General features: G+C 42.7%; 1 protein-coding gene across 1 annotated transcript in view; it reads right to left on the reverse strand.

The window, feature by feature from the left end:
- Window positions 1–1,176: 1,176 nt before the first annotated feature.
- NUFIP1 (nuclear FMR1 interacting protein 1) overlaps window positions 1,177–27,372 on the reverse strand; it is a 28,493-nt gene continuing 2,297 nt past the window's right edge. The window contains exons 3-10 of the mRNA XM_013005982.2: window positions 25,775–25,873; window positions 24,917–24,979; window positions 23,947–24,023; window positions 18,157–18,249; window positions 15,356–15,549; window positions 6,585–6,701; window positions 2,937–3,166; window positions 1,177–1,425 (exon numbers count right to left, since the gene is read on the reverse strand). Coding sequence (XP_012861436.2) covers window positions 1,270–1,425; window positions 2,937–3,166; window positions 6,585–6,701; window positions 15,356–15,549; window positions 18,157–18,249; window positions 23,947–24,023; window positions 24,917–24,979; window positions 25,775–25,873 — 1,029 coding nt within the window. The 3' untranslated portion in view covers window positions 1,177–1,269. The remainder of the gene's footprint in view (window positions 1,426–2,936; window positions 3,167–6,584; window positions 6,702–15,355; window positions 15,550–18,156; window positions 18,250–23,946; window positions 24,024–24,916; window positions 24,980–25,774; window positions 25,874–27,372) is intronic.

The following is a 27,372-nucleotide window of genomic DNA, read 5'->3' on the forward strand; positions in this document are numbered from 1 at the left end:
CTCGTGCATTCATGGATTATTAAAGGAAAGGCATTCAATTGTGAGAAAACTAACTGGTAGTTATATAATCTGTTGTCAATTTGAGACTGAAGAGTGAAGGGGTGGAGTTTAGGTGGTCAGTCAGGGCACAGCTTGATGACCTCATTTGGAGGCGCTAAGGAGATAAATAGCTCGCTGGAGGCAGGACACAGGCACTCCCTGGGAGACCTTACATGGAGAGAGGCTGATGGAGCCAGAGCCCTGGAACGGAGGAATCATGTGGAGACCCATGCCAGCACTGAGATGCTTTTCTACCACTGGATTTATGGGCTTGACCTGGACTGGGCTGTTTTCTTAATATTCAATTGCTTTCTAAAGCTGTTTCTTATACACGAGTCTCCCTGGATTTAACACACTGACAAATTATGAATAATGTTCAGGACGGGAATTCCAGGCACTTAATTGTGCTCATGAGGAACCTGTACAAGGACCCAGAGGCAGTCAATCAACTAGCACAGGGAATTCTGAGTGGCTTAAACACAGGAAAGGTGAGCATCAGGATTGTATCCTTTCATCACATTTATACCGTATGCTGAGCAAATGCGAGAAGCAGGAATAAAGAAGGCCTTTACTTTCATATTGAATGCACACACCTCCATGGGATGTATTTTGTATTGCATCTGTACCCAAATAACCCGCTCCTTCTTCATGTGTTTGACAGTAATTCCAAAATTGCCCACTTTACTTCCACACTTTGATAAATGGGCTATTATGGTGGTTTTTTTCAGTAGTATGTAACAAAAAAAATGCTCACGGCAGGGCTTAGAGAATAACTCCCAGTTGGCGGGAGCAGTTGGCAAACAAACGTGGAAGGTGTTTCTGAATAAAAATACCGTAAACCCGAACATTATTTCCAAAACCAGTTTCTAGTTCGAATTTAAACAAAAACAGAATATATACCTGTATCAATATTGTAAATGTTCAATACCTGAGCTAGTTTACATGGTGCTTGTAAATGAATTTACACATATCCTTTGAAATAAATAGGGAAAATCTGAATTGCAATATCTTTTAATCGTATTACTTTGATCTCTTTCGTTTTTTAAATTTCCTTTCTTGCTATAGTTAAATAAATACAAACAAGGTTGAAACTTATGCCCCTACATATAATGTATACCCAACAATAAAGACAAATCCTTAAGAATTAGTGCTACATTTATTAGCATGTATTAAAAGAAATGACGGGGGAGAAAAGGTGGGGGGCTATTCTCCGCCATCTCCAGGAGGGTACTATTTACACATTTCAGGTACGCGGGCGGAAACATCAGTCGTGGATATGCCCTCAGTTTCCACAGGAGCATGAAGTCCAAAAAAGTCTTTTTTGATGATGTACCGAACACACTGCAAAATCACATTCCTTTCATGTCTGATGTCCGGAGCCAAAAGCTGAAATGACAACAACAGACACATCAGCTGGTAAATAAAACATCTCCAAGAAGCACAACCTAAAACATCGAGTGTGCTTTCCTTATATAAAGAACATGGGGAAAGAAGAGACGTAAATGAGCAGGCATAAAAAAGTTCCTGAAAATATTCCATTTCTCCGTGAACTTTCTAAGGTTCCTATGTATTATATTTTCTCGTTATTTTGCTATTAAAAGAAAAAAAGCAACATTTCCTTTTAACTTAACAAAGATTATCTAGTTTTTAAAACAGCACAGATGTTCACATTTGGGGCTATTCAAGGGACATTTAACAAATAGCAAGACAAAATGGTTTCACAGTCTGCAATTCTTTATGCTAAAAATCACATTTAAGTGGACCTTTAGACCTAAAGCTATAATCAGTGCAGAAATTGGCAAGCTAGATAGATACATTACATATAGTAATGATGAAATTAATAGTAAAAGAAAAAAATTAGAAGACATCAACAATCTTATTTTTATGCCTTTTGGGGGCTTACTGTACCTTAAAGAAAGTTAAAAATCCCTGCAGTAAGGAATACGCATGTGACCAGGGAATCACAGATCTGCCCCAAAGGATAAAGCGACTCCTCAATTTCTTTTCCACTGTCACTAATGTAGTCTGAACACACAGCTCAGAGAGCTTTATAAAAGGATGATTTAATTCTGAAGTCGGATGAACACAGGGTACAACACACCAGTGTGTACACTACACTATGGCTCCAGGAGCCAAAGCCACGACCATGTCCACATGACCCGTCACCATAATCGAGAGGAGCCCGAGGACACATCCGCATACGCACTTGTCTGACGAGCAAACAGACAAGTCACAGAGTGTCGATGCGACTGTGACTCAGTGACAAGTTTTGAACATTCCAATCGCCCAATGTGAAAACCCTTGAACAGCTTCACGGCCATTACTTAGCAATCAAAACAATGCACTGCATGTAACTGTGAAGAAAGACACTTATTTCAGCACATCATGCTGAGAATAAAACCAATCATGCACACATAAGATACGTATAAATATTCTGATTAAATCCTTAATCAAAGAGATGAAGGGTGCAAAGGCATAAAAAATAAAGAATGAAGTGTTCCCAAAGAAAAGTAATGACAGTGATAATAATAAAAACCACACCTTTTACTTCCATAACTATGTATTTGTGAACAGATGTTATACTACAAACCTTTCTTCTTGTTTAGTTTGCCACTTTGTTTAACTGTATTTTCAAAAGAACTTTAAAAATCTAAATCTATTATTTCCTTGCCAGTCAAATCTAGACTCTTTCATATTAAGCTGCTTTAAACAAAGGTATAATTATTACACATTTATGGAACATCAGACATATGTCAAATAAAACCTCAGAACAAATATACATAAGTGAATTTTCGAGGAACCTGAAAATGTGCATCCATACACATTTGGGAAAAGTTACTGTTCTAGGTTTATGATGTAGGAATACAAACGTAAGAATGTCAAGAAAAATTATTTACCATTTCCAGGAGATTTGGATGGTGTGTTCTTGGTTGAAACAATGTGTGAAAATTGGGTTGTTTTTTCTGCTTGGGATTTGTCTTTTTAAAATGTTTCATTGGGCTCTTCTGGCTGGCTTCTGAGACGTCTGTAGCAGCCACTTTGACACGCTGACTTGGACTCTCCTGAGGACTGCTATGAAGAGCCTGGTTTTCTGCCAGCACTTCCGCTTCCTTCTTTATGGGAGTTTCTAAGTGTGATGAAACAGAAGTACCAAAAGCAGTAAAACTCTTAAAAACACCACCACCGTGACCAACTCCACCTCATTCATGCCCCGGGCATTTACTGGGTACGTTACCATTTAAAGCTTTGTGAGATTTTACAAAGCATTTACATGGATCCCAGTGATCTTCAAACTGGAAGCCATACCTGCCCCAATGAACGAGACCACCACAAAGAGCTACCAAGAGCTACTAGGAAGGAAATAATTCCAGATCAAAACCTGGATTTACATCAAGGAATAAAGAGTGCTAGAAGTAGTATGTGAATGAATGCTAAAAACCATTTTTTCTTAACTGTATAAGGAAAAAAATAATAATTGTCTATTTAAGATTTATAATATTAGTAGAAATAAAGCCTCTGATAACAGCAGTACAAAAAAAGAGAAAGAAAATATAAATACTTCTGTAAAGTTCTCATGTGGTAAAATATGTGAAAATAGGCTGTGACAAATTAAAAATATAAACTAAAACCCTAGGGCAACTCCTAAAGCATATATGGTACAGCCAATAAACCAGTATTTCTTCTTATTTATTTATTTATTTATTTTTTTATTTCTTATTTTTTAAGAAAAGAAGCAAATGAAGCAGAAAAAGAAGAAAAATGTGATAAGCGAAAATAAAAGTACTAAAATAGTCAAAGTAAACAATCATATCAATAATTATGTTAAATTTAGTCTAAACACCATAATTAAAAGGCAGAGAGGGTTAAATAATAAATCAGGAAAGAGTAAAAAGTAGAAATTTATAAATTAGAAACATGCGTAATAGGGAAAAATAAGAAGTTGATCCCTTGAAGACAGTTACAAAACTAATAAGCATCTAGCAAGGCTGGGGAAGGAAAAAAGTAATAAATGATACTAGGAACTGAATCAGGAACACAATCACAGGGATCTAAAAAAAATGCTGTGAACCTTAAGCCACTACATGTCGACAACTTACATGATAAAGTTGTTTGACAGACACAAGCCACCCAAACTGACCCCGGCAGACAGCTACGAAACTAGGCGCCGGGCACCGTGGCTGCTAGCAGAAGGGCTGGCAGCTGCCTGCTGTCGTCCTGTGGACAGTCCAGTCTGTCCGGCAGGGTCGCAGTGAGTTGGGATGGACTTGATGGCAGCGAGTGAAACTTGGTCCGCTGGGGGTGCAGTGGACTAGCACCAGGCGTCTAACCACAGGCCGGCAGCTGAAGCCAGCAGCTGCTCTGCTGGCCTACAGAGCAGTTTCGGAAGCCCTAAGGAACAGTCCCACTCTGTCCTACAGGGTTGCTAAGGGTCAGGATTGACTCCTGGCTGGGGGGTTTGTTTGTTTTTAATTCTGCCTATATATTTTCACGCTGAGACAGTTCATAACTATGAAGATTCCTAGTTAAAATCTGCTACACCGATTTCCATTCATCGTTAACTGACGTATGTAGTCTCCCAGATACTATTTTATGGATCAGAGAAAGTCCACTTTGTTCCTCGGCTTATTTATTCCAAGTTTCCTGGTGTCAATATACTGTCCTACAGCCCAAAATTAGCACTGAAAGCTAGAAATTTGCAATTCTTAAGACTCATCAATGTGAAGCAAGGGCATCCCCCATAAGGCAAGGGATGTTAACAGTAAGACAAAATATACTCAGATGAAATAAGACATCTTTTTATAGCTAACATTCTGCTATCTATAGAAATAGATCGCGCTGTGCATTGCTGTGCAAGAGGCCAATGCCACACTGAGAAAGACTACAATAGAAGGGTTCTCTAGACTTTTCAGTTCCGGAACCAAGGTTTGCCCTGAGCTCCGCAGCATACTAACTTTGCAAACACACCCTCTTTAAGCTAACACCCCCCTCTCCATGGCCCCCACACCCCCGCAAGAACAAATTCTGCCATCCAGTCAGTGTTGACTCAAAGTGACCCTACAAGAGGGGTAGAAATGCCCTGTGAGTTTCCGAGGCGATAACTCGTCGCGGGAGTAGAAAGCCTCATCGTTCTCCCGAGCAGGATTTCCAACTGCTCAATGTGCAACCACTACACCACCAGGCTCTGAACCTTAAAGACCCCTTCCAGTTTCCATCCTTTCTTCATATTTAAAAGTGGCAAGAAACGTAAGACGAAGAAGTTTAAGTATCAAAGGTATTACAGATTTCATCTTGAGAGGAACGTTTAGTGCCAGGTGTTTGGTCGGCTTCGGGAATCTGGCAGTAGTTCCCTTTACCATCCATCACCTGTTCTGACGGATGAGCAGGAAGATTAATACGTGTTCAAGGGGTCACTCCACCTCCTATCAGTGTATTAGAAGCAAGAGTGAAAGAAGGCCTGCTCTTAAAATGACATGTTAGATAGGAGCCGCACCATGTGGTAAAGAATACTTTGCGAGGCCACGGTAGTTTATATTTCAAAATGCAAGTAGCTTTTAACAAGCTATGATAGGAAGCCAAGGCCCAATTTAAAACACACTTCACATTACAGACAGCTTTAAACATGATTTTTCCTATAAAAGCTCACTGCTTCCTTATTCAACACCCCCCACCTGTTGATTATCTCTAGTCAACATTAAAAGGGCTTCCATCTTTAACCAATTCAATTCAGAACATCCCATCATTTTATACATACACTTTAAAACTTCCATATTTCTATTTTTGCAGGTACTGAGAAACAAGCATGTGGGTTCTCATGATTGGTCAAGCATAAATACAATTCCCATGCAGAGCCAGACTGCCACACTAGTAAGATAAAGACTTACTCACTAAGCACACGCTGGACTATTAACAACGCATTCTAATGCAACGTAGCCCCTAACAACCTTGGATGAAACACTGCCATACTTCACAGGAAGTACGGTGAAGAGCTGGCTGGTTTATTATAGCAACACGTTTTAGAGAAAGCTGCACACATTCCCTCCTGTGCAGAATCCTGACGGAGAAGATGTGTATCCTGCGCACTGCTACTTCTCAGAAGGACTCGTGAAACGATTCCAGTTCGTTTAATGTTTACAAATATATAGGCCAACGCAACTTCAAGTGTAGGGTTGTACGTTCTCCGAATAAGACCCTTTATGGCAGCACATTCCAGAAGGAGAAACTCTCATAAAGGACCTTGACAGAGAAGCCCATCACTGTGGCTCTACCGGGTAGTGCTGTCTTCCCGCCATTCTCTCCGTGGGCACTTTCTCCCTTCCTATTCCCGCAAACACGTTGCATTTGTTTCACCAAATCTCCCCCATTCCTCCAGCTGTCCTTTATCTCATGTGAACTTCATTTCTGTATCAAATGAAAAAGGACTTTGAAGATGAAATTCTTTTAAAAATGGGTACCCTATAAGCTACTGATGCACGGTAGGCCAACAAAGATGGTAAAAAAAAGCAGTAGAACAATTACCAATATTAACCACCTACACCATGACGTACCTTCTGGCTCACTCTCTGACTCTGAAAGGCTACCATAGCTGTTCATGAGGGAGCACAGGGCTGGGGTCACTTCCTTGGGTACGACAGTTCTGGGTGGCTTGTCTTCCTTATCCGACTCTGAAACAGAATGGAAATGCATCCAAGATGAGAACAGGAGAATCAAAACGATTTCCAACAGGAGAATCAAAACGATTTCCATCATAAAAGAAAGCAGGAAGCCCCTCCACATCTTACTTATTAAAAACAAAGTTCTGCCCATTTTCCCACTTTTCCAAAAATCAAATTCCAGACCTACAAAAAAAATTTTTCCCTTCATCTAAATCAGTGTTTCCTACCAATGAAATCTTACAGGCCATTTCCAAACAAAGAGGGAAAAAGCCTGCCTACTGGCCATGAATCAAACATCACACCCCTTATGCACTTGGTAAGAACCACCCTGAGAGAGGAGACTTCACGTGGGCTGGGGCCACACCCCCAAGAAGGGGAGATAAAGGGCGAAGACCACCCTCTTGATCCAAACAACACTGGGCAAGGCTGCGACAAAGCAACAGGCCCTCCATAGGAATGAGAGGGGCACCCCCCTGGGAAATCAAGTGAAGACCAGGAGAGGGAGCATCTACATTTCGGAGGAGGCACTGGTATTTCTGTTGGTGGGTAAGGTGGGGAAATGGGGAGGAGCCACCTCACATTGGAAGGGATGCTGAACAATTATTGTAGGGAACCTAAAGGGAGAATAAACTCATTCTATGTTCCTGGGTAGACACATTGAATAAGCTTCTACCTAACCCTCAGTGAGCCATGCTATGGACCAAGTACTGTGATGACCTGAGACTCTGGCCTTGCAGGGAACATGGCATCCCCCAAGGGCCACACCACAAAGACTTGACGTGGAAGCTGAATGAATGGCCTTTGGCCTTAGGACTTTACAGAGAATGTAAATGATGGCCACTCCAAGACTGTGGAAATGGCAGATGTTAGGGCTTGGGTGGGACCCTGGCTTGGTGGATATCCAATCAAAGAGCAATCATATATTTATAAATTTATAAATCTCAATGCTTCATTTGCATTACAATAACAGGCATTAATCTAACAGGCAAAGATCTGTGCTTGTCAGGAATGTTACAGGAAAATTTCCCTTAGCAACAACCCCCATGCTCAATGTAAATAGAGCTCAACCATTTAAGAATTCCATCTGCACAAAGCAACAACTCATACACTGCACTTCGCAGCTGGACTACACTCATATAAACTTATTTAAACAGCACCTTATATACTATGCCATTAGATAAATCATTGATGTTATCAATACAATTGCTGTATACCCCAGGGGGATGATCGACAACGTTTTTCTTTTTTGTTTGGTTGCTTTTTGTTGTTAGTTTTTGTGTCATAAAATGAAAATATAACTTCTAAAGCAAATCAGAGTCATTCATAACCTGTGTACACACCGATGGATTCTGGGCTCCCACTTAATTCTAGCTGCAATCCAAGAACAGCTAGTACTTATAACATGGCCCTGCTCAATACTCACCTCCATGAAGAGATCACCAACCGAACAATCGGAACAACTTTGCTCTCAGACAGAGCTAATTACTGTGGATCAAACTATGGTATACTTGGTCAGTTGACCTCCCTCTTGGTCCAACCTGAATTTGCTCTAGGCTTAACTACTTCTGCTTATTCCATATCAGCAATTCTCTGGCTTTTTAATATTGTTGGTGGTCTTTTCTTTCTTACTCCTTATTTTTATCTTTTTATTATTATTATTTTCTCCTGTTTTGTTTTTTATTGCTTCTGTTATGTTTCCTAGTTCAAGAAGCACAGGCGTGGACGCACACAGACAACAACTGACGTGATGGTTTCGGGGAGGCAGTGGGTGGGGGGAGGAACTGGGGAGTAAACAATGAATGCGGGAGCCGGGAGGGAGCACTAGAACTGACTGTGATGGTGTATATGCAACTCTTTAAAAAAAGCGATTAACAACAACAACAAAAAAAAGCGATTAACTACGGAAGTGTATGCTATGTGAATTTTTTATCACGAAAACGATATAAATCTATCAGTGTTCCCCAGAATAGAATATTACCAACCCAGGGCACTGGAATGATCCCGAGGGCGGGGGGGTGGGGTGGGGTGGGGGGGTGCGCACGCTGCAAAATAGATATCTCCACTTTATCCTGGATTATGGGCTATATGGTACAAATGCTTTTAACTGGCAGGGGGTGCAGAGTAATTTTTTACTTTTTTTTCCCCATGAAAAGGGGGAGGTAGGTCAAATAAGTTTGAGGGCCTATGATCTAAATAGTCATGGATCAGAGAAGCTATTTGCCCAAGAGGAGTGTGAGCAAGTTATACATAGCTCAGCACTTCACCACGCTTCACAGGTGAGAGAATTTGGGCCTTTTAAAAACTCAACACACAGCCTTTGCTATTAATTTACAGTTAGTAGGCAGGCCAGAAATTCATTTCGCTGACTCTGAACATGAGACGTGGTGATTAAGAGAACATAAAAATATCTACCCATTTTGTTGTTTTCAAGAATGGTTTTAAGGACACAGTAATTAAACCATCCTACAGATTTCAGCTTCGGCAAAGAGTGATATGAAAATGAGTGCCCAGCCTTTTTATTATTCGGAACTTCTAAGAACTGCAGTAAACAAGTCAAGCGTGAGAACTTAGCAAGCGGTCTTAAGGGCCTGCCAAAGGTGGCGTGTCTGATCCAGCCGAGGTGGCTTAGCTATAGCCCCAGGACACTACCTATTACATCTATTTTTGGCAGCTCTAAAACTGTACTAAATCCATTCTAGACAACCAATAAAAAGAAAGCCTGACTGAAGAATATGGACAATCAGGCTATCGAATGAACCAGCTCAACCTACATCCATTAAGCGGTCTCTGCTCACCACCTCAGTCTAGGGGAGAGCAGAGCGTCCAGGGAAGGGAGGAGCACTGTTATTACCTGTGTGCTGATGCTGCCTTTTCTGGTGGGTACAGGCAGCCCCCTCTCCTTCACCCACTGCCATGCTACTCAGCATCGCACCTCCCAAACTCCTGTCCCACAAAAGCAAATGCTTACCTTTCTCCTACCTAACAAAGAGAAGAAAAAGCACGCCTCTTTTATGCTTACACATAGGTCACGGGCGAATAAACAGAAATCTACCATAATGCTAATGCTAAGTAGATTGTCCCACTGCTCAAAAGATCAGAGGCCAAGTTGTTGCAGTCTTTCTAAGTTCCAAAGAGAGGGGACCAAAAAGTGCCTGCGTATCACGCTCTTGAAAAACAAAATCTCATTTAAGCTTCATGAAGTATCGCTTTCACTATACATCACAGGAATGAAGCCAATCTTCAGAAATCCGAGGAACTGCTCCTTGCAGAGCGGCACTGGTCACAGCTATCTCTACTGCCTGGCCCATTCCAGCATGACTCCCAAGAGTCTTTCAGACGCCGCGCCAGCGACACCTTCCCTGCAAGTTCACAGAGTTCTCCAAAAGAAGCACAGGATTGCTGCTAAGTGAAGTGAGATCACCTTCATGGCCATCATGCGGATTTCAACTCCTAGTGACCCCACAGGGCGGAACAGAATTACAAAACAGTTGGGGTCAAGTTTAAATCCTGGTCTTCTTCTAACACCCTTCTACACATTGGCAGCTAACTGCAAGGTCAGCACTTGGCAACTTCCAGCCGACCCTCAGGAGAAAGAGGAGGCTTTCTACTTCCGGACACTTTGGCGGCCACATTGACTCGGTGGCAGAGTGGCGCTGTAGCTGGCACTCAGTGGCAGAGTGGCGCTGTAGCTGGCAGGAGATGCAAACTGGAATATAGAACTGACATGGAGACATTTTTGACTTGGCTTCCCAAACCCCTTCATGCAGCTCTCCGGAGGAGTCTTCCCAGTGTGCTCGTGTGCCCAGGGACCATTCGCTCCCTCCCCAAACGACCTCGTGTCCTCTCCAATCTGAAAACACTATCTGCACACCGATGAGTCACACATTTGTATCTTCTACTTTCCAGTTCCCTGACTAACTCCAGGGTAAGCCACCAAGCGGCCTGTTCTGCATCTTCACTCAGAGACCAAACAGGCACCACAGCCTGTCATGTCCAAAAACCACCGCACTTGAGGGCTACTCCAAACAGTCCCCATTGTTGTCTGTCTTAACAAATGTCAACTCTGCCTGACGGTTCAGCCAGACACTAACACTCACCCTTAATTCTCCCTCTCACACATGCAATCTGCCAACAGAGGCTGTCAGCTCTATTCTGAAAATAGACCCAGAATCGTATTACTCCTCAGGCAAAAGCAAATGGGCAGAAACGAATGTTCACGAAGGGCTCAGCAGATTAAGGGTTCCAAAGGCCAGTGCTGTGGGCCCTGCAGCTGCTCCGCGGAAGAAAGACGAGGCTGTCTGCCGCCACACAGATCTGCAGTCCTGGAACTGCCCTCGCGGAGGTGGGGCCGGGCTGGTCATGCGCATCAGTGGCAGGCCCTCCAGGGATTGCGCTGGAAGGCACCCTCGAGTGTGCGGCGGCTTCTTCGGTTCTGTTTGATCAGTGACCCATAGTGACTCTCTACACAACAGGACCGCCCGTCAAACTTCAGGACAAGAAAGGTAAAGGAGGCGAAGTGCACACGGCTGGAGGAAGGGAAACAGCGCCACTGACATGGGCGGAAGGAAAAGGCACTGCTGCTGACTGCTCCGGCCGACCTCGGACTGCAGCAGCAAACCGGCCAAAAGATCTATGTGCGGGCACACAAGGGTGTCTGCAGGCAGCTAACCCTGGAGGCACGGTGGCTAAGCGCTCGGCTAGGCCAGCAGTTTGAACAGCGATCATCTTAAAAACCTCCACACTCACCGGGCCCCCCAAAGGGAAGAAGAACAGGAAGGAGGGTGGCCAAGTGGCCAATCGACGGCTTTTCCGGACACTGTCCGAACACCCTCTGCGGAGATGTGCCATCTGAAAAGCAGAGTATGCTCAGGGCCTGGGCATCCCGAGCAGCTGGAAGGCAGCATTTAGCAGCTATCCTGGAAAGAGCGTGTGTGCCAAAGGCACTGCAGCTGGCTGACAAAATACCACTCCAGAAACTTCAGTCACTTTTTGAAAAAGCAGCTAAAGCTCCTCTCAATACTAAAAATGCCAACATAAAAAATAGCAACAAAGAAGATGATGAAAACAAACTTAAAATGAGTCCTGCTAGTGCTGTTGGGTACAGGTTGGGCTGCTAACTGCAAGGTCCATGGTTCAAAACCACCAGCTGCTCCATGGGCGAAAGATGAGACTATCTGCTCCCATTAAGACCGCAAACCAGTGGTTTTCAACCTTCCTAATGCCACGACCCTTTCATACAGTTCCTCATGTTGTAGTGACCCCCCCAACTATAAAATTATTTTTGTTGCTACTTCATAACTGTCATTTTGCTACTGTTATGAATCAGGCGACCCCTGTGAAAGGGTTGTTCGCCCCTGCAAAGGGGGGCTCCCACATCCTGCCCTCGCACCCCAGCTCCCTCCACCCTGGCCCACAGCACCCTTTTCACTGCTTTTATGGAGCACAAGCTCCAAGAGGATTTATCCAATAAGCCTCCTAAAGAAAACACGACACAGTGAAAACGTCGCCCAGCAAACAGGAATTTTTAGTTTTCAACTCTTAAAAGACAGATATTCAGGATAGCTGATGTGTTAAGACAATTTAGGTTTACTTTCAACAGCTGCTTTTTAAAAACCAGAAACTCACCCAGCTTGTGCCAGTGCGCGCTAAGAGTGACGTCCCGTGTTCTACGGCAACCCAAAACAAAACCCACTCACTGTCGTCACGTTCCTGCTGACTCATGGCGAGCATCCCAGGTGGGCTTCCGAGACTGCAATCGTTTGCAGGAGTAGAAAGCCCAGTCTGTCTCTTGCTGAACTGCTGACCATGGAAATCGTAGCCCAACTCATAACCACTACGGCAACAGCTATACAATATCACACCACATGTCTAATATTGTATACTAATATTGTGACTGGAGCCCTGGTGGGAGAATGGGTTACTTAGTGGGCGTTAACCACAAGGTCAGCAGTTTGAAACCACCAGCTACTTTGTGGGAGAAAGAGGCTTTCTACTTCCTTTAAGAGTTACCGTCTCAGAAAACCAAAGGGGCAGTTCTACCCTGCCCGACAGTCACTGTGAGTGGGAAATAACACAGCTCCCGAGACACTTGGGTCACACACGGTCAGTGCCACACCACTGACCAGCCGGAGCATCATAGAATGCCAGCGAGGAAGCAGCTGGAAAGTGCTTTCTTTTTAGCTCAAACTGGGGTCGAAGACCACAACACAGGAAACCAGCAAATACTCGCATATTAAACAGCAGCAACAAAATCGAGTGGGTCCCCGCTAATGAGGTATCCAAACATAAAAGATTGGGGGGAGGGTAGGGAAACTTGAGTACATAACCAGTTAGCACACTAGATGTACAAGAAAGTAAGAGAGGGTCAGTGCAGAAATCAATCCTATTCAGATCGGAAGAGTCCAAAATAGAGGCTTCTCAAGTCTCCGCCCAAATCCTCTCTAGAATGTCTAAGAGTGCAATAGGCATGTGATCAAACAATGATCTTCTAAGTAGGATCCAAAGCGATAAAGATTTTCCTCAACAGCTGTCTTGTCTAAAGGTGAATGGCTAATGTCTGGGCTATAATCTATTCTGAGCTAGAATCGACTTCAGAGCCAGAAAAAAAACAAAACAAGCAAAAAGCAGAAGGAATTGGGAGATTTTCATTCTTAAAGTGAGTTTAATGCTCAAAAAGTGTTTTAACTTTTCAGGAGAAGAAATAAGAGCATGGAGCTGAATGATATCCATGTGATAGCATTTGGGTCTTCCATTTTTAAATTTATAAACAGGAGTAAACATGCCATTTAAGTTCTAGCCCCAGTGGCACTGTAGGTTAAGTAATTAACTAATGTAAGGTGACCAGACGTCCCGCTTTTGGCGGGACAGTCCCTATTTTAAACAATTTTTTCCTGTGTCCCGCAGCATTTTTAAAAAGTCCCGATTTTTGGAAAGAATGTACGACAAGCTAGGGTATACGGGTTTTTGGCTGCCATATAGCTATTTCGCAGTATGAGTTTTATCAATGATGTTTTGCTTTACCAATGTTAAAATCTGGTCACCTTAAACTAATGACAAGGCCAGCAGTTCAAACTTACTGGCCACTCCTCAGGAGAAAGAGAAGGCTTTCTGTTCCCGTTATCAGATTTACAGCCTCCAGACCCCTATAGTCACTGAGTTGGAGTCGATTTGGCAGCAATGGGATTATAAGGTCTACAATCCATTTTACTTAAGGATGAGACATAAACATATACTCACTGCCATCAAGTAAATGCTGACTCCAAGTGACCCCCCTGTGGGTTTCTGAGACTGTTTATGGGAGTAGAAAGCTCAGTCTTTCTCCCTTGGAGCTGCTGGTGGTTTTGAACTGCCAACTATGAGGATCGCAACCCAACATGAAACTGCTACACCATCTGGGCTCCCTAAAAAGATAAAGGGGGTTTCAAAAGATTGTGCAAAACATTAAAAGAATTTTGCACCAACTCTTTTGAAGCTCCTTCATGTAAATACACTCTATACACTGAGGAGGAACAGTATTACTTATTCAGAGGCAATGAATTAAGAGTATTTACTCAAAAAGATCATGGTTGTGTTCAATAGCATACACAACATTGCCTGCTACTGGAATGACAAATATTTTTCTTGAGTAAATTTAAAACTACGTGTATCCCTACATTTAAAACAATCATAAGGGATTTTCCAAGACTGTACGATACTATAAAAGCATCTAATAATTAATTATTCTTCCTATACCCTGCCTGCTCCCATATACCCACCCAAAACTAAAAAAAAAATGTGCCAACATTAAGGCTCTTAAGATATCAGTATTAAAATCAAAACATCATTCTACTTTTTTATATACAAGCAGCTCCTGATTCACGATATATTTGAGTTATGAGGAAAGATACTGAGAGTGGCCTGTTTTTTAATTTCTAGCTCATCAACATGCGCTATAGGATGTTGCAGCATGTGACTTCTGATGCTGTCTCAGATGTTCACTTGCAGATGTGCAGTATTATGACTTATTGCTCAAAACATTGCCACATAGATTGAGTTTCCTAAACGAAACCAGGGCACTGGCTCCTTGAAAACAGGGATACAAAGGCTGATCGCTTTGCTATAGCTAATAGGCAGATTCATGGAAAATAGCACAAAACCTATGAAGAATGTACAATTCTTCTTGATGTGATTAAATTATTGAATTGTCTGGTACGGATTACGTGCCAATATAAACTGTTTGGACAATTCAAATGATTTAGATCCTCCCATAAGTGGAATTATTATTTCAATTGACAAACGTCAACATCACCCAACTCTTCATCAGAGTAAACTTTTGATTTGTGTCTTCTTTTACATACAAGGGAGCTTCAAAGTTTGTGGAAAAATGAATCAAAAGAATGTGAAATGTTTTCCATGAATTTTTAAGTCTCCCCCCTATATATATATGTATGTATCTTTAAGCTTATACAAAGACAAATGAAGACTGAATTTATAAAGACACTGCTAGTAAAAGGCAGTAAGAAAGAACTACCTTTTAAAGGGGCGGAGGCATTCCATTTCTGTCAGCATTGACTCAGAGGGACACAAAGTGGTTGGAATGGGGCTCTTTGTAAGCGGGAAACCACCTTTAATGGCTATTAAAATGTCTGCGAATAAGATGGTGTGTAATCAACTGGTTAGCTTACCAGAATCATTGTTCGCCAAAGCACCCAGGGGATCTGCATTTGTCTCCGATGGACCGTCCGGTTTGGACTCACAAGAGGGACTGCCTGATTCAATGACTGCTCTATGTCCATCCCGATTGGCTTTCCATCTGTGATGTTTGCCGGGACTTCTGATCCCAGCCACCTGTGAATGTTTGGACATCCCCTTCATCTTTCTGGAATAAGAAAAATATGAAAGACACCGACCTTGCAAGAAAACCTCCTGGTAGAACACCGAAATGAAAGGATAGCATACTACACACTTCCTCCCAGAGGCAACGCTCTGGAATTGGGCTTTGCGGTATAATCCATGGCTGGCGGCATACTTTCATTCCTTATGCTCACTGCCACTGAGTCGATTCAACCTCACAGGACAGGATAGAACTACACCTGTGAGTTTCCGAGATTATAACTATATGAGCAGAAACCCTTTCTCCTGAAGAGCAGCTGGTGGTTTTGAACTGCTGACCTTGCAGATCGCAACCCAATATGTAACCACTAAGCCCTCAGCTTGTACATCAAACCAGGTGTTTCTTCAGACTTTATAAAGTACATCAACTCTTGCCTTTTTAGGAGGCTTAAAGAGTGTGAGACATTTACAAATAGTCTGCCGTGTTTGTATTTAAGTTTAAATCCCTTTGAAGTAGACATAACAGGTAACATTCTCTTCATCTTATAGGAAGATACGTCTCAGATCACTTGTCCTCTAATTTTTCTTAGAAATAAAACATTATAGAAGGAGCTTCTCATCTAAACCAAACTCACTGCCAGTCAATACTGAGTCATAGCAACCCTATGGGGCAGGGTTGTCATAGAACTGCCCCTGTGAGTTTCCAAGACTGCAACAATTTACGAGTAGAAAGCCTGGTCTTTCCCCAAGGAGCCGCTGGCGGCTTCTAACTGCTGACCTTGCAGATCACAGCCCAATGCAGAACAATGACACCACCAGGGTTCTTTTAATCTAAACCAGGTACAGGAAAAAAAAATTACAAAAAAGTTATTTTTTTAGTTCATTATATGCTTTCTCGCTAATATAAGGTGCCCTTTGGTGAAACACATGGAGCCCTGGTGGTGCAGTGGTTATGTGCTGAGCTGCGATCCACATGGTTGGCAGTTCAAAAGGACCAGCAGCATCTCAGAAGGAAGATTAGGCTTTCTGCTCATGTACACAGTTACAGCTTTGGAACCACAGAGGAGTCGCTAAGAGTCAGCACCGACTCAATGGCAGTGAGTTTTCTGAGTTGGGGAACACAGTTTTCACAAAGATACATTGCCTTTTCTAATTTATCATGTTATGAATTGATCCTTAACTCATGAGATCAATACAGGGGGCTATCAAAATATTCATGGAGAAATTAAATGAAAAGATACAGGAACTTTTCAAAGCACCCTGGAAAAACCTCATTGAGAAGGAGTTATCTGGTATTACATTCCATCTCATCTTTGAGGGAGTAGTTAGTCCTGTTTGACAATCAGTGAAAGGGAAAGGTTATTTAATCAATGTTTTAAAATAAGTACAAAAAAGTATGACAAGGAAAAAATGTAGATGTATATAGCCTGGAGATACTAATAAACAAGTATACAAGGACAACAGAAAAGTGGGTGAAGGGAGACGTTGGACAGTTAAGACATGACAAAATAATAAATAATTTATAAATTATCAAGGGTTCGGGAGGGAGAAGAACAGGGAAGGAGGGGGAAAATGAGGAGCTGATACCAAGGGCTCAAGTAACAATAAAATGTTTTGAGAATGATGATGGCAAGAAATGTACAAATGTGCTTGACACAATAGATGGATGTATGGATTGTGGTAAGAGTGATACGAGCCCAATAAAATGATTTTTTAAAAAGTATAATTACAAGCTAAGAGAGAGAAACATAGTTATATTTAAATGTTTAATCTGAAAGGGGGCAAGAAAGGAAACAAAGAACAAATAGGGCAAATGAAAAACCCAAAGATATTGGATGACGGATTGTTATAAGATTTGTAAGCCCCCCAATAAAATGTCTAATAAAAGAAACAAATAGCCCAAAGAAGTTTTGGATGACGGGAAACCCAATTACAATGTTAATGACATTAAATAAAAATGAACTAAACACTAGTTAAGAAAGATCTAGGTTATACAAGATATACTTTAAATACAAACATAAGACAATTAAAAGGAAAAGACTAGAAAATAATATATCATGCAAACAACAAGCAGATACAATTTTGTATAACAATTTTGCATTAGTCAATGCAAACTAATGCAAAATTAATGCTAATGCAAACAGTATTGTACTAAAGACAAGCTATTTCACAAGGTGGAAAGGCTAAAGCAACAAGGAAACATAATAATTCTACATCTGTGAACACCTAATAGTTTCACTACACAGGTAGAACGCAAAAGCTGACAGCCTCAATGTAAAGCTAGGGACACCAGAGATGAAGTGCTTTTCCATGCTCCCCTGCGTAGCTGTTAGAGCCAGCCACGCCAAGCCGCTGTGAAAGGGCGTAAGATTAAAGCCCTCTAACCAGACTACTGCACACAACTGCACACACCGTGCCAGGACGACCAGAGACCAAGCACGAGGAGCCTTCCAAGAGCGCGTGGACAGATGGAATTACAAAATAATACAATTCCCCACGCGCTTTGTGACGCTCCTTCATATTGCACACGTCCTTACGAAGCTTGGCGCGGAGTACGGAGACTGGAACGTTTCCGGGCGCGCTCTCTGAGCGTGTCGGGCACACTCAATTCCAGTCCACGTGACGAGAAGGGCAGCCCCTGTCGAAAACTCACCCATACTGGGTCGTCGTCAGCACGGCCCCTCTCTTCTCCTTTTCGAGTTTTAACACCTTCTTCCTTTCAATGTTGGCCAGAGTTGGGTAGTTTCTAGAAAATTAAACACACATTTTTAAAAAGGCCTTTATAAAAGCACTTTATTATTAATTTGGAGTTAATACATATATCACTCCATAGTTCAATCACGTCAAGTAGAACTGTACAATTGCTACCAGCTAGTTTCCAAACATTCTTTTGCTTCCTGAACTCCTTGACATCATCTCCCTTTTACCCACCACCCTCCCACCTCCAGAGCCTTTGCTGTCCCTATAGGTTCATCAATCCTGGGTTTCACAGACCGAAAAACAGGACACATATACCACAACTTCAATAGGGTGATCATCCTACTGAACACAACAATTTGATGCACCAGCAATCCTGGGCTGGGACAGAACAGCACCTCATTCCATTGTACAGGAGCTCACCTCAGGGCCCAGGCCTGACTTGATGGCAGTAAACAACAGAGAAAAACAGGAAGGCATTGTAAAACCTTAACTGCCTCTACATTTTATAAGAACAGACTCTAACAGTGTTACTGGAAGTGTAGACCACATGCCAGCCACAAACGAAGACTACCTAAGGAGCTTTTGCTACAATTTCAGTCCAATTTATCATTCATCAAATGGTTTAGGTCAGGTTGCTGTTATTATTAAGGTAGCAAAACTTTCTCAATGAAAGCAGCAATGTACGGTATTTACCTTCGAGCACAAGCTCATTGTCTCACTGCAAATGGGCCTGTGGGTAGGGTGCACTGGACTAGGAAATGCCACACATGCATCACTTTTAGCTTTTTGAAACGTATGCTAAAAGGAGATGAGTTCAATTCAAAAAAAGCACGCAAGCTTCTCTTATGGCGCAGGAAAAATGGGAAAAAGTAAACCCTAAAAATGATTCACAGATAAATAATAACACTGTCCAATTCATCTCACTTTGTTCTACCATGGGGGAAACTGGCAGAAAGTATGTGATGCAATGTCCCAACTATTACAATACAGTTGACTTAGCCATCGTGGTACAGACCCGTGTGTGCCCACAAATACATGGAGAGAGAGGTAAAGCCTCATTACTCGTTCACATACACACACTGGGGACTCAGAAGTTATAGAGATAAGAAGGACTGTACAACCCAACCAGGAGAGGTTTAAGAAAAGCAAACAAAGCAATTTAACATAAGACAAAATACAGTAACTGCCTAAAAACATATTAAAAACCCAGGTGAGGCTAGGATGAGCGTTTGTCTACTGGAGAAATCCAGAAAATGGGAAACATGAAAGATGATTTTAGAAGCATGCACAGTACTAACAGCAACCAGGGGGAAACGCTCAGTGTGTTCTAAGGGGAGCAAACAACGCCAAGACCCCCGAAAATGAGAGCTGCCAGGAGCTCGTCGTCGTGTACACCCACACTGGCAAGCTAATAGGTTGCATGAAAACATACTTTGACAAGCAGACGAGAAAGTGTGTCATTCAGTGCGGCGGGCAAAGGAGAGCCACTGGGAGAGAGCAAGAGACACATAGGTGGTGACTTAACAAGCCCGCTCTGTTTGACACGCTACGTGCAGGGGTGAGGGGACCAAACCCTGGGAGGGAAAACACCAGGCAACAAGAAACACACCGAAGCGACGTCGGAAACAACAGGAAAAAAACCGAAAGAGGAGCTCTGGGGACGGACAGTACAATGCAATACAGGTACAAGAGGCTTCAAGTAGTCATGGAAAAACTCCATTATCTTTTTATTGTTCTTCTACAAACCTTGTGATGACCCTATGTATCTGTACCTATCTATCCAAGAAAACCAATGTCCACAAACAAATGACGACAAATGTGTAAGCTATAAATAAACCAAAGAGGAAAAGACCAAGGTCATAGGAGGTCAGGCTAACAGTCAGCAGCAAAGGCCTACAAGTTGTGCAAAGCAAACACTGACGGTTACGTGACACGGACCCTCTGTGACCTGGACACTCCAGTACGGCCCGAGACCCCGGGCCACAGTGTACTTCTACATGTCGAGGAGAAGGAGAACGGGGAAGGATCTCAGAAGAGATTTAAACACGAGCACCAAGATGAAAGGAAATGGAAGCCTCTGAAGAAAGGGTAAAGAAACTGGAGGTGCTGACAGCCCCAAAGTCTCAGAGGAGCGAGAGGGCAGGCAGTTCTTTTCAATCTAAAGACAGAATATGCAGAAATGGGCATGTTAGAAAAGGCCTCAAAGCATCTAGGCATATAGCTTCCAGCCTACTCTGCCTCTACCCGCCACATCCCAACTCATGTCTGCCTACTTACTAGTAACAGTTCTGTTTTGAGCACCGCAGACCCTTACCATGCTGGGCCACCTGCTGAAGGCTGAAGACAGTCAATGTCACGGTGCACCAGGGAGAAGCAGATGCTTCCCAGGTGCTTCTCAACGGTGAAACACGGAAACATTCCCAGAAAGGAAAGGATTTTGAGTGAGGTCAAAGAATACCCCACATTAGTGGTTGTCAACCTTCCTAACGCATCGACCCTTTCATCCAGTTCCTCATGTGGTGGTGACCCCCAACCACAACATTCTTTTCGCTGCTACTTCATACTCTCATTTTGCTACTGCTATGAATCAGGTGACCTTAGTGAAAGGGTCATTCAATCCCCCCAAAGAGGCTGCCCTACAAGAACCAATAGGGGTGTTTTAGAAACTCCTTCCACGGCAGCCTTTTAAAACAGCTTTCTCTTTCTGGGATCACTTCCCCAAAAAGAAAGGAACTTTCAACATCCCTCCCAAAGCCATGTTGCTGTCGGACGACGCCATCGAGTCGGACGCAGAGAGAAGCACTGCCCAGGGCTCCTTGTCCTCTCGAGTGCTGCTACGCCCACTCTATTAATTCAAGCAAGAACATGCCTCTTCCAAAGTGTACATTATTCTTGTTTGCACATAGAGGAATTCGTGGGCTAATACTAGACTTATGGGTTAGTATCGAACTTATGGACTTGATTTGGATTGGGCTGGGATGTTTTCTTTATAATTACTCTTTGATATAAAGCTCTTTCTTATACATGAGTCTCCTTAGATTTCGGTAGTCTACTCATGAACATCAACTTGAAGGCTGCTAACATTCCTTACTAACAATAGATAACTAAACTAGTCATCTTCAAGAGACTTCTTTATAAGAATATGCTATCTAAGCTAGTTCTGATCTTCAAAGGTTTATGTTCCAAAAGACTCCAGGCAGCGGAATATTTTTTAAGCACTTGTTGCAAAAGACCACCAGGTGGCATTGTTCCCCTTAGTATGTGGGAAACTACTTGAGACTTGGTAAATTCACCCAGAGAAAAGTTTAGGGTTACCAGGAGGTGGGCATGCTTGGTAAAGAAGGGCAGTGAAAAAGAGGAGGGCCCCGCCCCTGCTATTGTGATCCAAATTCGACCTTGCAAGTCTGGCTAGACCAGAGGAGGTACACTGGTACAGATAGGAACTGGAAACACAGGGAATCCAGGGCGGGTGATCCCTTCAGGACCAGTGGTGTGAGTGGCGATACTGGGAGCGTAGGAGAGTGGGTTGGAAAGAGGGGACCGATTACAAGGATCTATATGTGACCTCCTCCCTGGGGGATGGACAACAGAAAAGTGGGTGAAGGGAGACGTCGGACAGGGCAAGATATGACAAAATAATTAATTTATAAATTATCAAGGGCTCATGAGGGAGGGGGAGCAGGGAGGGAGGGGAAAAATGAGGACCTGATGCCAGGGGCTTAAGTGGAGAGGAACTGTTTTGAGAATGATGAGGGCAATGAATGTACGAATGTGCTTTACACAATTGGTGTATGTATGGCGATAAGAGGTGTATGGGCGCCGAATAAAACGATTGAAAAAAAGAAAAAGAAAGAGGAGGGCCTGAACAGGATGGCCCGGCACTGTGGCTGCAACCAGGGGCTCACACATAACTGTGAGGATGGCACAGGATCCAACAGGGTTCAAGCGTAAGGCCACTGAGTCAGAACCAACTGGATGGCACCTAGCATCAAGAGGAGGGAGGAGGGGAACAGAGACAAGGGTATACCTTCTGCTTGTCTGCATGCCATCAGCTCAGCTCCCCTTGTCAAGGAACCGCGACCCTCTTGCTCCTGCACTGAGACTGAGGAGCAACGGTGACGAAGGGAGACTGAGATGGCTAAAGAGAGCAGAACCACTGAGCGGGACACCACTGTGTCCTGGTTTGCTGTTGTTAGGAGCTATCGAGTCTGTTCCACCTCACAGGGGCCTCAGGTTCAACAGAATGAATGCTGACCAGTGACCGTGATCATTGCCCTCAAGAGAATTGAGCATACGTTCAAAGGACTTCCCTAACCTCCAACTGATCAAAATCAGAGCTGAGACATTGGGGAATGCCAGGAGGTAGGTCATTTTACCTTCTCTAACATGATCCTATTTTGAATTCAATACCATCATTGTCAGCTCCAGTGGGGGGAGGTCAGATGCGCAGGCATTCCTCCCTGAGGGCTATCAGTTGCCAAACTGCAGTGGGCCATGCTCCCTGCTGCTGGGGACAATGGACAGACTCCTGTAGGCGGAGTTTACAACCTAATGATAGTGGTTCCTATGGAGACCCAGAGAACAGGTCAAAGTTAAGCTGCCATCTTAAATCTAGGATCCGCCCATCTTGTCACATGTATACCCCTATCCCTCCTCTTCCTATTGCATGTATGTCCCTAGACCACCCCCTCATTACTGTGTAACCTATAGTGCAACCCCTTCCTGTGACATATGTCTTTACCTGTAATTAGTGGGTTTGCATGCCTCCCAAAAGGTATATAGGCCTGGGTTAGCAATAGAGAGCTCTCTCTCTGGCCTCTCACTGGTCACTCCCCTATCTTCCCCCTCTCCTCCTGTCCTCTCTCCCTTGTTCCCTTTCCTGTCCTCTTCCCTTCCCCCTCTCTCCACGTGGACCACCAAGCGGGGCTGAGGTGAGCAATGCTACCATGTAATGTGTCTGACTGCATTATTGTAATCTCTCTCCTCTACCTCTCATGATCTCGATGACTTTAATATAATACTCATATAGCTCAACCATACAATTGTGCACTGAACCTGTGGGTAGTAGCAGTGGTGGGGACTGGCCCCCTACCCCCAAACTTTATACTACAAGCTCCTTAAAAACTCAGTAGCAGAGAGCAAGTGGGCTAACCTCTGGGTTGATTAATCTCCAGTGTAAATCAATGAGAAGAGGCTAGAACCAACAGATGAAAACAACACAAAACCCAGACACCTAGTGAAGGGCGCCACGAAAGATGAGGCAAAGAATTCTCACCAATGCTGTAAACCTCTTCACCAGGTCACACCTTTTAAGGCCCCCAGTCCTTCCACTCCTGACCCTGGACCCATAGTTGGCTGTATCCCCTCTGCCCACCACCCCGCAGCCAACTCAACACAATTTTGTTTGTTTTTTTAAATCAGAAGCATTATACTTGGTTTTTTTCCCCTTTTAACAAGGCTACACACCCATTATTGCCTCTGACACCGAACATCTACTAGGTAAGCATGCTGCAGCTCCCCTGGAGAGCAAGTAACGCTGCCATTAAGGCACATTTCTGACTGAAATGAACCATAACACGCGAGTTCCTATCCAGCCAACAAAAGCTACATTCAATAGTAAGTCTCATGCAGTAGAGCTTATAGCCCTGCACCTAATACCAACATTATAAAGGAATTACACAAATCAAAACTACAATAATAAAAAAACTGTATCCTTGAGTTACTTTCCTGAATTTTCACTCACTTTCTTCTCTCCTCCCTCCATCTGGCAATCTCCTCAGGAGTGTCCAACTTGATTTTCTTCATCCCAGGAGCATGCATCTAAGGGGAAAAAGCCTGTTGGCCACCAGGAAGCATAGGGTACACCTGTGATTGAACTTTGAGTACTACTATGGGGATGACAAAGGCTTTATGCCCCACAACCAATTAAGGAGCAGAGGTCATTTGTGTGTGTGCATGCCATCATTTTAAAATCACCATGTAAGCCGGGTTGCTCCATTCTTATTATGCCTTTTACTTTAAACAGCTGTCAAGTATTTAGGCTAGAGATACTTGGGGGAGAGGGGGAAGGACTAACAGAATTTTGGTTAAAAAATAAGTGTGTCATCTATTTTCTCCCAATGATGTTAAGCACTCAAAGGAATGATCTAAGGACTAACACTTAGGGTGGTAGCTACAGCAACAATTACACATAACCATTTGAAGCCCTGCTGAGTTGTTAGGTAAGTGTTGGGCTGCTGAGTGCAAGGTCATCGGTTCAAACCCACTAGCTGCTCTGGAGCAGAAACACGAGGCCACCTGCTCCTGGAAATATGAACCAATCTCTGGAAACCCTGTAGTAAGGTTGCTATGAGTCGGAAGCAACTCAATGTAGATTTTCTCTGAAGCAGCACAGTGTCAGTAAATAAGTCTACAACTCAGAGACAAGAAACACAGGCTCAGGATTTAGTTCTGAAGCCTAGGGCAGATCTCCGGATTTTCGGCTGTTGTTTTTAAATCTGTTAAATGAGGGACTAGCTATCTATCTTGCAGAAATATCTGTAAGGGCAAAATTGAATATGAGATGTAAAAATGTTTTGAAAGGTACAGAGCACTCCACAAATGTGACTATTAGGCCATGTAATAAAGAGATGCGACGTTAACAGACCAATGGACTACAAAGACTAAGTATCAAAAAAAGAAAAGGTGAAAAAGATACAAGCATAGGCACTCACATTTTTCCAGTGGAAGCTGACAATCTTCTCATGTGCAGTGAAAGAGCAATCTGCTTCAGGGCACTGTGAAAGTTTTTACAAAATCAGCATTCCTCATTAAATGTATGCTTTCTTATTTTCTATTACATTAAATAGTCCCCACTACCCCCCCCCCCAACACACACACACTGTGGCCCTACTTAAGCAGTTATCATATCCACTTGGTGTTATCATGATAGACTTAGATTAATAGTCCAAGGTCACTCCACAACAAAATTGCATTTAAAAAGGAATGATACTAGCAAAACACTAAGCTTTGTAGATAGAAATCATTCCCTTCTCAACTTAAGTAAAAGTATGACGTAAAATTCAACTCCCTGCCACTGAACTGATTCTGACTCATGAGAACCCCATGGGTTACACGGACCCTTTCGTGGCTGACCGCAATCTTTACAGAAAGACATCTGGCAGGCCTTTCTCCTGTGGTGCTGCTGAGTGCCTGTGAACCTCCTACCTTTACGAGAGAAGTCAAGTGCAGACCCACTTTCACTACCCCAGGACCTTTGGACTACAGCAAATCACAGGGCTACCTGGTAACCCAGTCAAGGGCACCCTGAATGGGGCGCTCACAAAGGTGCTGAGGGGCACTGGAGGGGAATCTCGGCAAGCTTAAAGGGCAGCCCAGGCAAACCCGGACAAACAGCTGCCAGACCTGCCTACTTTGCTGACATCTGCCTGCCGCCCTTGCCAAACTGCACAGCCACTGCCCTAATCCTATCAGCCATCAAACCTGGGGAAAAACTTGGGAGGTCTAACAAGCATACAGTCAGGTCATTTTGTTAATGACATTCCAGGACAACCAAGAAAAAAGAAACCTACTTTAGTATGTTCAGACATGTGTGTATCATACTTTTCCTGATTCTTGAAACCACGATCACAGGTATCGCAAAAGTAGTGAAAGACAGGTTCCTTTCTTTTCTGCAAATGAAACAAAAACGCATTAGCCTTTTCTTTAATCGATAAAATAAAAGCTATCCCTCTAGTTAACACACACTTCAATTTTTATATGGGAAAGAAACCTCCAAATGAATTTCTAATAAAGAGGTGTTTCTGCTTGACTTTGAAGCAAATGTACTAGAGAAAAGCCAGGCATGATAAAAATGTTGTTTTGTTTCCTGTGGGTAGACCTAATACAATCTACGGGTTGTTGTGGTTATGAGGAGCTGTTCGGTGGCACCCTACATACAACAGAATGAAACAATGTTTATCCTGCGCCAGCCTCACAATTGTTCTTATGTTTCACCCACTGTGAGTCATCTGTGGGTAGATCGAATATAATCTGTGAGTAGATTACAAATTGGTAATCTAATGAACATTTGGTACATGTGTCCAAATGATCTAAAAAGAAGTTTTCATGCTAAAAACAGCATTTCATCTTTTAGGGATAATGATACCATGAATTAAAAAAATAATTAAAAAATAGAAAGGAAAAAAGAATCACTTGAGTAAAGATTTGCTCGTTGTTATTCTCCAACTTGCTATTTCTCTGCTATAGAAAACAAAATTCCAACTATCAAGGGCTCATGCGGGAGGGGGGAGCGAGGAGGGAGGGGAAAAATGAGGACCTAATGTCGGGGGTTTAAATGGAGAGAAAATGTTTTGAGAAACGATGTACAAATGCGCTTTACACAATTGATGTGTGTAAGGATTGGGATAACAGTTATATGAGCCCCTAATAAAATGTTAAAAAAGAAAAAAAAAGAAAACAAAATTCCTACTACCCATTCCATAAGAAATTTTCTCCAATTGCCTAGTGTTGAGACTATGTTAACACATTGTACTTGTATAACATTGTGCTAATGTTAATGATAGTTTTCATGCTCAAATGGAAGCGGTCCAGTTTTTCTAAATCAATGGTTTCATTGATAACACTTTGAACTTAAGGACCACATTGGTAAACTACATGAGAATAAAGGAAGTTTACTTTAAGCTTTGGTTTCTAAACTGTAATCGAAAATTGTTTTATTTTTCTTATTTTAAAATAATTAACAATAGAAATAACACCCCCAAATCCTGCTACTCTGAAAGAATAACTTCAGACAATATTTCATGTATAGACGACTGATATGTAAACTGTTAAAAGCTTAAAATTAGTAATTTTATTTGACTTTATAAAGGGAAACTAAAAAATTATGTTTTTCAAAACACAAAAATACCATTTCCTAAAGGATCCTTCTATGTTTAAAAATAAAGGTTTATGGGGTTTCTTTTAGTTTATTTTTCATGTTTCCACTTTCATAAAAGAAAAATTTGCACTTCAATTTTTCTCCCTAAGGTGACCAACATCAGCATTGTGGTAGACGCCCGATTCTGTTATCTTCACTCCCGAGTCTATCCCAAATTGGAGTCATTGCTTTCTAGTTGTCCCCTTTGTCCAGTTTCCCATTTTTCATAAATACGTTTTTCAAAAACCTTTG

The sequence above is a fragment of the Echinops telfairi genome, unplaced genomic scaffold, assembly GCF_000313985.2.
Source record: "Echinops telfairi isolate 266 unplaced genomic scaffold, ASM31398v2 ScPeMD7_11;HRSCAF=52, whole genome shotgun sequence".
NCBI lineage: Eukaryota > Metazoa > Chordata > Mammalia > Afrosoricida > Tenrecidae > Echinops > Echinops telfairi.